General features: G+C 42.4%; 1 protein-coding gene across 1 annotated transcript; it reads left to right on the top strand.

Annotated features, from left to right (window-relative positions):
• Positions 1–9,567: 9,567 nt before the first annotated feature.
• On the top strand, positions 9,568–10,905 carry c2cd4a (C2 calcium dependent domain containing 4A; the record flags this gene model as incomplete). The annotated part of the gene is made up of 1 exon (XM_083894412.1): positions 9,568–10,905. One exon carries the CDS (start codon positions 9,568–9,570, stop codon positions 10,903–10,905), a length of 1,338 nt encoding a protein of 445 aa, XP_083750538.1.
• Between the last annotated feature and the right edge of the window lie 295 nt (positions 10,906–11,200).

Here is an 11,200-nt window from a genome sequence, read left to right as displayed (position 1 = left end):
AACTCAACTTGTTGTAGCAGAGATAACCGTAATAGCCTCCCATAATATAGAATCATGGTGGTAATGGCCTCTTCAATAGCAGGCAATGAGTGGAAAAGGGGCACCATTTAAAATGTGCTTAGCTTTAATTACCACTGCAAAGTGAAATAGCAGTATTTAATATTTCACCCCGATTCAAAGAAAGAAGTGTAGAATGTTGACAACATCAACAAACGTCTAAGGGTTTAAGATTTATTTGGCACATTATTACAAACGGGCAAATCTTGGTTTTATAACCTTGGGTCGTGTTGTGTTTGATAAAACAGCCAGCCTTTATCAGTTGCCACTGGCAGATGAATACTGCATGTGAGCTTGTGACATTGGTGGAGATGCTATCTAATTTTATCCGTGAACTGTGCGGTGGGGGAAGGAAAAAACAGGACTTGTAGATTCTTCAAGGGTGTCTTTACTATTGTATAAAACATGAGCAAACAAAGGGGTAGTGAATAAGAAGAGTTTTGCCCGATTTTATTCACGATTCACCGTTGGGCAGAGTCTGCTCCAGTTAGCACTAGTTGGGGACAGTCGACATGGCTACTTACCCCAATCTGTTTGTATGATAGGGGTAAAGTCAACCATGCATTTTTTGAGCCGACTCTGGACACGCAAACCAGTCGGTTAGTGTGTGCTCCAAGTCTTTTCAAAATCGTTAAAGACTGTGAAAGTTGAGCAGTTTGTCCCCAGCTTAAAGGGGACATATTATATCCTATTTCTCCAAGTTAAACTAGTTCCCTGGTGTCCATATGAACATGTCTGTGACATGCTTTGGTAAAAAATACCATAAGGATGAAGCACCAAAGCAGAACACTCGGTTTAGTCGTATCTCTTCGGGTCCACCTTAAAGGTCCACCTTAAAAAAAAGTAAAATAATACTTAAGGGACAGCCACAGAGGCTACTGGGAGCTAACAGCAAGTTAGCATTTGGAAAAGTGATCATTTGCAGGCTCTAGCAGGCACATTGCCGTCATATATAACATGTATCCTGGACTGGACAGATAAATCCTCTGAGGCTGGAAGTTTGTGTAGAACTCTGTGCTGCACTGTGGAGCCAAGAATAGAACTTTTAATAGAAGGATTTAAATGATTAAAAAGTTGATTTTGCATAATATGTCCCCTTGAAGATTTGTGTAGCTTCATTCATTATTTCCACAAAATGATAAATCTGAATGCCCAATGCTATGTACCCTATCTTATGCATAAACTCTGCCCATCCAGAGACCCAAAAAAACGTATATATTCATCATATGCACACACACACTACAAGGCAATCTGTCATGGCAAGTCAAAACACAAGAGCATTAATCAGAGAAAGGTGTTTGTGATTCATAAAGCCTGTTCCAGCACTGACAAACTCGTATATGTTGACAGTTGGGCATTGGGCAAACCTTTTATTTATTTAATGGGGCAACAGCTTTTTTGTGTTCCTAGAGGTTCCGTTCGATCACTATCATTAAGATGCCGCAGAAGCTACTCAGTTGTTGTGTTGTGTCATAATAAGCAGCCCTGCCAGGAAAATACAATAGGTCCTAAGTGAATGCTTTTCTCTCTGCACTGGTTTGGATACAGAATAATGTACTTCTTAGCTGCCACAAATCAAGTTGTCCCAGTGAGAAAAGAACAAAACAAACAGTAAAAGCAAGGCATATAGGGGACCGGTTTTTTCTATTGTCATTAAAAAATTATCCAAGGCACTCATAGCCAGCAATACAATTTGCATCTAGATCTATATCACATTGTACAGGTTTATAGCTATATATTATTTTATAAATAACCCCAATTTCCATCATGATCAGCATTATATCTTGAAAAACTTAAGTCTTAACCTCCATGGTGGAGGTAACTAAACCTCCCCACGATAAGCTTAAACCAGCACATGTTTGCGTGATGGTGGGTTGTCAACATGTGTGATAAATTGCACAGATTTCATCCTATTAAAAAGGTACAACAGAGACCTCCATCCATTACACCGAAAGCTAAGTATAGCACAACAGCCAAAGTGGTGATGTCTGATTAACTGTCAACATCCAACCTGCTCACATGAGACAAAGTAATGCATGCACACTAGATGGATCAAAACATCGCTACAAATATACACATTTTAATGAATAAATGAAGGCGATCTAAAGTTAACAGGCGTTGCTACTTCATGTCTCCTCAAATGAATGACTGAAACTTGGGCAGAAGTTACCTGGCCTAAAGCCCTATTTATACTCCTGCGTAAAGTGCTCTGCGTAGGCTACGCAGAGTCCTCTGCGTCGACGCAGAACCTGTTGTAGAGCCTCTGCGTTGTCTCCGACTGCACAAAATAGTGTCTGTCACTCCGTCAAGGGACAACGGAGACGGCAAGAGCTGCGATTGGTCCTCAGGACAGGCCGAGCGAAGCTGCTCTGTGCGTCCACAGAGGGTGGAGCTGAACACCGCCGACTTCGTCGCTGCCGAACTATAAATACGTCATATCTTAACACACACAGCACATGTTTAGACTCTAAATGGCCAATTTCTCACCTCAAATCATCTTAAAACTGCGTTCCTTGACACAGAAAAGTGACAAACGGCAACTGTTTCAACAACAACAGTCTTTCTCCCTCGGACGCCATTGCTCACTGTAGCCAAAAGCACAACAACCTTGCGCAGCGACCCCTACTGATCAGGCGGGAAATTGCAGCGTGTGTCCGTCACCACGACGCAGAAGTATAAAGGCTCGAGTGGTCTACGTGGTGACGCAGACGGATAACGCATTACGCAGTCGGAGAAGTATAATGTGGCCTTTAGAAGAGGGAGTTTAGAGCGCCGAAAGCTACGTTACGAGACGCCCCAATACACAGAATTGATGCACTTTATTCTCCGTGTTGTGAATATATATACACAATACATCACGGATGTTTTGTAATGTATCCTTAATTGATTGTATTGCGATACATTGATTATCACAGTATCCTGATATCATTGGTATGGTGAGGTTCCCACCCCTACTATAGGGGCTTTCTCACCGGCAGGGCTCCATGCCAGTTCCGGTTCCCAAACCCCAATTTGAACTAACCGGCGCATTCAGACCGAAAAAAATAACAGTATCGGAACCAGAAAAGTTGGTTCAAGCGAACCAAGAAATACCTGGTTCTTCCCCGGTGAACCGTCAGATCACCAGTGGGGGCGTGTCATACTCTGGGTTGTGAAGACGAGCGAAAAGTAGAGGAAGTATTGAAGTATTTGCCGGTGTTGTGTTTACTTCTGCCTGAGTAACGCGGATTAACGTCCTCCCACTCTGGTTCCTGCGCGAACACGGGGTGGTTCGCCAGAAACCACCAAGGTTCCGAGGCTCCAGAATGGCAACGGAACCACAACGGTGCCTGCCAGAAAGCACTACTAGATAGTCAGCATTGACTTGAATTGATAATAATAACAATAAAGAGACAGAGAGAACCTGCTGTCCTGTATGAATGATATAAACTCACTAAGAGAATCTAAACATTCTGCATGGTGAACCAATATTTGCTGTTTTTCATCATCATCATTGTGCTTTCAGATACACTATGGGGGAGCTGATATAACATTTTCCTATTGTGCATGTGATCTCACACTGACTGGTACCTTATAGTACCATTAGGGAGTACATTTTTTACGGGTAAGGTACTCCCAGTCAGACTCAATCCCTTAGTGTGCGTCAGCCGTGTCTTGCTGTATAAAGCTTTAAAGAGGCAGCGTGACCTTTAGTTACATCATCAACAAGTGCAATTTTCCTTGATTTGACCCTCACTTTTAAAGATGCCTCTCCTAATAAACTGTCGGCTGCTTCACACAGTGGACAGGTGGAGTTTTAATATTCCAAAGGATTGTTCACGGCCGCCAAAAGCTTCCTTCCTTGTTTTAATGAGCATGTCAAAAGACAACAATATGAAACTAGCGTGGTCTGACATAGTGAGTGAGCCCAGTTCTCGCACAGTTGTTCCTCAAAAGAATATGCACTCAGGTGCTGTGCTGGAACAACATTTACTGGGGCCTTTCCCGTGTGAAACAACCACATGTCACAGCTCATAAAGTACGCCTTCACAAGTGCAGCACAGGCGCATGTGTGTGTGTGTGTGTGTGTGTGAGGCAGGAGAGGCTGCCTGTTAAGCAGATATGTCCTTCATTGGGAGCAAGCACAGCCTCCCCGCTGGTGTCTTGGAGACAGTAAAAGTTCCACAGCCAGGTGAGTGAGTGTGTTCTCTGATCTCTGCACACAAACGAAAAGGCATTTCCTCTTGGAAAATATTGCTTTTATCACCAGGAAAAAGCTCAACCACACCGGCCATTATATAACGTGTCATCCATCTATGGTGGACCACATTTATTGCGAACCAGAAGCTAGGTTTCCATGACAATAAATTGCAAAGGAAATATTGGTGCTTTCATCAGTGCACACATACAGTATCTGAAATCCAAAGTGACATTTTATGATCTAGTGGTGAGAGCGCAAATCGGAAAACAAACGATGGACCAATTCGCTTTCCCACATGAATCAGAATGACGGTGGCCTTAGCAGACCAGAAAGGATGTCGCTCTACTTCGTTAAAAATCTGACGTTCTGGATGATCTGTTTGTTCAATATTGCAGTGCGAGATGGCAGCCTACGTAAAAATGGAGCCTTTTGCCTAAGCATTACCTGAAAAAGGCTTATTCTAAGGCTACAAAACCAAACAATTTTATATATGTATACATATATATATATATATATATGTTTTAAAGCGATTTTACTCATGCAAACATTTAAGCACATTCAATTTGTGCAAATAAACCACTTAAATGTAACACACTCGACCGAGGTCATGCTTTATTCCCCCGTTTTCATTGCACTTATTTTGCATTTACTTTCTCCCTTTTCGAGATTTTCATCGGGGGAGTTTTTGTTGACGTGCAAATTGAAAACGTACATAAAAAACTGATGGCTGATGGAAACCAAGGCTTAGGCTTCATCCCTGCCTTTTATAGTCTCACATCATGTGTGCTAGCTTTAGAGCGGAGATCCAAGAACATTCAGGTCAAGTCCAAGTTACTGTTACAGCACATTTTCTTACAGAGCAGCAGTAGTTGCGCCTTTAAAAATAAATCACAAATATTGAACAAACATGCAGCAGAAATGCCCCAAAAACAAATAGGTCAAATCCATCTTGCTCTTCACCTCTTATCTGTCAATGTCAAAAGCAGTCAGTCACATTATCAGCCGAGGAGGAAAGAGACTTGAGTGGCTGATGATGATGATGATGATGATGATGATAACAAGGCACCAGCTGAGGGCTCGACTCATCCTGGCGTCCGAGGGAAAACAGTGGATGGAGCACATCACACGCAACATCATGAGGAAAAAAGGGTCTACATTATGAAATGTTTTCAGCGACCCTGCTGACTGAGCCCCACACCGAGTCCGCCTCCTCGTAGTGAGTGTGATTTAAAGGAGGAGGAGGAGGAGGAAGAGGGGGGACACACAGAACACCTCCAGCACCAGCAGCAGCAGCAGCAGCAGCACCAGGAGCGGCGTTTTAAGCAGCAAACACAAATACAACTTACACGGAAATAAAGTGGGAAATCTTACCTGATGATGTCCGGCGCTCGTTAATGCATGCGTGCGGACTGGGGATGTGGGATCGGGCGACACACACACCGCAAAGCGGGTCAGCTCAGCTCAGCTCAGCTCAGCTCAGCCTGCCTGCCTGCCTGGCTGCCTCCTCCACGGCATCAAGCCCCTCCTCGTTTATCGTACAGTGGAGAGAGAGATGGGAGAAGAGAGAGAGAGAGAGAGAGAGAGAGAGAGAGAGAGAGAGAGAGAGAGAGAGAGAGAGAGAGAGAGAGAGAGAGAGAGAGAGAGAGAGAGAGAGAGAGAGAGAGAGATCGTCTCATATCTATGCGCCGAAAAAGGAAGCAGCGTCACACTCACCCGCGGTGTCTGATAATCACACAGCTGTGTCATCCGCACAATAGCAGCCGAGAGGATTTAATGCTAAAAAACAATGACCTTTTTTTTTTAAGTGACTCAAATGATATTATCATTTAAATCAAACCAGCAGTAGAACCTAATAACAACACCGTGCACTAATGCATGGACGCACAATAAAGGGGGGGCATTTGCAATGAATGAGCTTTACATTTATTATATAAATGAATGTGTGCAGTCAAGTGCACAAGACTGATGCCACATGCACTCAAAAATAACAAATAAATGAATGAATGGATGACTCACTAGATGAAATAAAGTAAATTGAAGGCAGAAATTTATTTATACAGTATTTTTTTAGCCACATTTACAACTAAATGCAGCTGTATATTCAGGCCTGGCACTGGGATAAAGTGACTAATGTGCCTTAAAAAGCTGCACTGTGTAACTATTGATCATTTTTTGTTGGTGTGGATTTTTATTATTTTTGCCTTGAGCAGAAACAAGGTGTCATTTGTGTGCGTGCGCTGTGTCCTTGGGGCCTGTCAAGCAATACTATCAGACCTGACAAAGGGATCGCGTGTGTGTGAATAATTATACAGCAACAGCACGGGGTGACACAATCCAACAATCATCCGTCTTGCCATGGCATTACGTTACGGAGAGAGTCGTGTGGAGTCAAAATCAGCATTGTCCGAACCAATCTGACAGACATTTGTTGATATTTAAAAGTTACGCACTGCAGCTTTAAATACTCTCTTTTTGCATGAAATAAAATGAACTGATTTAAACCATAGAACCATAGATTACGCCTACTGTTTCAAAGTTAAACAGACATTTTATGGAGCATAGGCTTCCTACAAAAGAACATAAATCAGCATAGCTAAGCACGAGATAAGAATATATTTTAGTTCAAATCATTGTGACTCCCATCTCCTATTCAAACTCAAGTATCTTGTTCAAGGTTTTCTATGGCTGCATAAAGTAGAAACAGTGCAGTGCCCCCTGTACAAAGTGATTTAATGTTGATAATGTCACTCAAAAAAAATGCCCATCTATGAATGTAAACCTCAAGTGAACTCATTTATCAGATATGATTAAAATTACATTAACGAAATGTGTGTCTTTTCAAACCAAACTGATGTAACGTACTATAAATTATTCAAAATGAAATACTGTGGGGCCATTATTGTGGCGGTTGGTGTCATTGTCTCACAACAGGAACGGCATTAGTTCAAATTACAGTTTAACTGTGTGTTGTGTTCTTTAGGGTCAGTTCTCATTGCTGAATATGTGAGTGATTGTTATACACAGTGGAAAGTCTATACATTATTTTTTCCCGAAATTAACTGGGATTAGTTTAAGATCTTTTCTTCGGTGACCGTAAACCAGATAAGCAGATAATGCATTAAATATTGCCATTTCATCCTCCATTAAAGACACATTATGTTTAGGTGTAAAATGTTATAAAAACTACCCAGTTTGCTGTTTATACTAATGCACTCTACATCATTTAGAATCAAATGGTTCAAAACTGTGAGCGGAGTCCTACATGTAACGTCAAAGCTGGACTACACACAGATATATCATTATTAGGGTGGAATCAATATGAGTGGTAGATTAATACTGGTGTTTACATGGGTAAACCCTGGGCTCATTAATTACACAGCACCATGCAGGGAACAGGCAACATGGCCTGTATAAGGGTGGGTGGTTGCGTTTCTGCTGGAAGGTCAGAGGGGTCAAGCTGAAATGAATAATGAACGCATTAATCACATATTGTAATTTAGTATATGAAAGAGATTATCTGCACATTTGCAGTAGTTTGATGTAATTAAGAAGCCTGTATTTTAATGTAGAAACACCTCCCTTTCAGTTTGCAGTGGTTATTTTCTAGACATATACTGCCCCCTAGAGGAGATTTTCATACATCATTGAAGAACATGGAAAGAACATAAAACAAGACAATATAGTAAGAGATTTCAAAAATACCTTTGCTTAATATTCAGTACTTATTTTGGCACTTATGGATAAGTAAATGTACCTCGTATAGCTGTATTCGTGGTTTTCATGGTGTCAATGAGAGTTCATATTTGCATTTCTTTACATTCCATATTAATAATTGACTTTATCACATCACTTACATTCCTGTTGTCCACTGAACCAGACGACGTTCACTTGAATTATAGATGTGGCCGGAACATTTTCGGAAAACATTTCTGAGAAGACCCCATTTAGGACACTTTCCTGGCGTATTGTTGCACTGACATCACTTTTTGCTTGATTCCTTGGTTACACATGGTGACCGAGCTACTCCACTTGAACCTTGTCCTATTATGCGCAGCATTTTCTTCTGTGTGACTTCAGAGTAGGACAAACTTACCTGTCCTTGTTGCAGTGGTATTCCAAACATATAAAAGCAGCAGAAGGGACTCTCTCTGTCAGCTGGATTCAAGTTTAATTTAAAAAATGTATTCGAATGACGACAAAATTCCCTATCTTTTCTCAGTGCATACTTAAAAGAACGTAATCCTTTCTGACAGGTGTGCTTTAGTCATAATAGAGCTGCTCCATGACCCACCACAAGAGGGTAGCACTGATATTAAAATGCTTCAATGAAGGTTGACAGATCTTTAAAGTAAATAAGTTAGGGTTCTTCAAAGACTTCTCACTGATCAAGAGCTTAAGTCCTGGTTTCTACCACCACCGATAAAAACCCATGACATATATAAAGTATTTATTGTTCATCTCTATAAAGCATCGTTTTAAATTACAAGTTAAGATCCTGACAATTGAAAAGTTACCAAATATATGAGGCACACACCAATATGAATGCAGTGATGCATCAATGTGTCTACAACGTTCCAAGTGATGTAATGAGGCAAGTTACTCACATACTTTGATATATAATCTACGATATCCCAGAGAGCTCAACCAATAGCACCTGCTGCATTTGTTAACCCCAGATGATTAAAAATAACTATTTAAATTGTTTTCCCCTTTTAGATAGAGACCTGTATCTCATTAAATGCATTGCTTTATCAGCCACTGGCTCTTCAAATGTTTAAAAAGCTTATTGATCACCTTTTTTTATGATCACAGAACAAGGTCACACCTAAAACAAACAAACAGATGGATTAAAAGCCTGCCACATGTTTGAAAACAGTTCTTCAGGCTTGTGGAAGTGAACTTATCTCAATGGCTAATACAGGGTCACTGATCTCTGTTGTGTTTTCGATATTTCCATGGGAACCAGTGACCAGGGAAAGAAGGAGGATCATGATCGAGCGGAACAGGGGGGCGTGTGCTACTTTCACTGGTTTCCTGCTTCATTTAAATTGCCTGTCGTCTCTCAAAAAAGCCACAGATGTGCCTCACTTGACAAGAGAGAAGCTCCATCTCCTGTCAGAAGAGCCTCAGAGATTTTGCACAACAAACTTGTTGCTCCCTGTTTGGGAGAACTTTGTGGTTTATTCAAATCCTCAAAAGGTAAGAAAATCTTCCTAACCTTATTTTTAGTAGTCGGTTTATGTATGTATTTTAATTCAGAACACCATACAGTACTTCATGGAGTTGTTCTTTGTATTCTACAGAGCTTCATCATTTCTGCTAAAGGACCCATGTGGGTGGTGGAGAAGATCCGCGTGTCAGTGGAGAGATCTAACCTGCCCGTCCCATCAGCCCAACTCAGCTTTAAAATTAGTGACATCATGTTTGGCGAAAAGCCCAAACGGATTTTCCTCTGTCCTAACGTCATCACCCCCGATAACATCCCAGAGTTCTGCATCCCCCCGACGATCCCATCTCTGCAGGAGACCAAAAATACGGAGCAAAGCAGAGCCCCTCGTGTCGTCAAAGGGCCTCCGTGCGAGAGGGCCAGCCCTGAAATAGAGGTGACACGCCTCGAAGCGCTCAACCCACACATCATCCAGGTGGAGAGTGTGGATGAGAGCCCCTATGACGGCTGCAGTGACGAGGAGACCACTAACGCAGATCCCCTGAGTCAGGCCGCATTATCCCTTCCGCACCTGGCCAAAGCCCAGACCTGCTATGGCTTTTGCACTTTACTGGAGAGCCCCCACACCAGGAGGAAGGAGTCACTGTTCCACTCCGATCCAGGTTCATCTCCACTGCTGCTGCCTAGGAGTCGATCCAGCATGTGCTCCAGAGTCTCTCCCGCCATCTCACCGTCCTCCTCTCCATCCTCTCTTGGTCTGAACACCCTGACCTCCAGGCTTTCCCCGAGATGCTACACCCTGAGCTGGCAGACTGCTCTGGACAGCGATACCACTTCCTCGACCGAATCCTCTCCGTTCAGTTCGCCATTGCTGACCAGGTGTCCTGCCAAGTCTTCCCTCTTCAAAGCGCTAAGTCACGAACTGCTGTTGTCACGAAACATGAGGAAGGCAATGGTGTCCAGGAACAATTCTCTATCTACAGATGAAGGCAGCTCCACAGACAACAGCCCCAATGTGATGAGGAGAGCGTCAGAGGGCTTGGTTGAAGGCCTGCCCAGCAAGTACAGCCTGGCACCACCCAGCATCTTCCCCATGGACTTGACTCTGAACAGAGAGAGAGCAATGAAAGAACGAATGGTGCCCATAGGGAAAGATGGCAGCCTGAGACTCTCAGCAGAGTACTGTTCGGATAACCAAAGACTACGCGTCCGATTGATCAGCGCCGAGGGCCTCTATCCTCTCCCTGTAGATCCAAAGATTATCAACTGCAGCGTCAGCCTCTGTCTGATCCCTGGAAAAGTCCAGAAGCAACGCAGCACGGTCATCAGAAAGAGCCGCAATCCCATCTTCAACGAGGACTTCTTCTTCGATGGCATCTCCGAGGAAAACCTCAGCCAACGGTCCCTTCGCTTTAAAGTGGTGAACAAAATGTCCACCCTGAAAAGAGACTATCTCCTCGGTGACTGTGACTTGCCACTTTCTAGCATTGTGACACTCTAAGCCTAAGTACTTCCTTCATCATTATATTTATGAGCTGAATTATTTATTTTCATTTTTGTATTGTAACGATTTTATAATGAATAAATTATGAAAAAAAAAACACTAAGGTTGTTTGTCTTTTATAGGTTTCTAAATGAATAGTCCGACCAGTGGAACCTATTTAGGCATCATTACCAAGAAGTTAATTACTTGAGCTCTTAATTTCTCATAAACAAAAACATCAAATGTTAAAAGACTGGTGTGTTACTATGGCGGCAACATCCGCTAGAGTGAAACAGCCTCCATCTCATATTTC

This window comes from Microchirus variegatus (genome assembly GCF_963457635.1).
Source record: "Microchirus variegatus genome assembly, chromosome: 8".
NCBI lineage: Eukaryota > Metazoa > Chordata > Actinopteri > Pleuronectiformes > Soleidae > Microchirus > Microchirus variegatus.
Note: the sequence above shows the minus strand (reverse complement) of the source record. Positions and strands in the feature narration are given on the sequence as shown.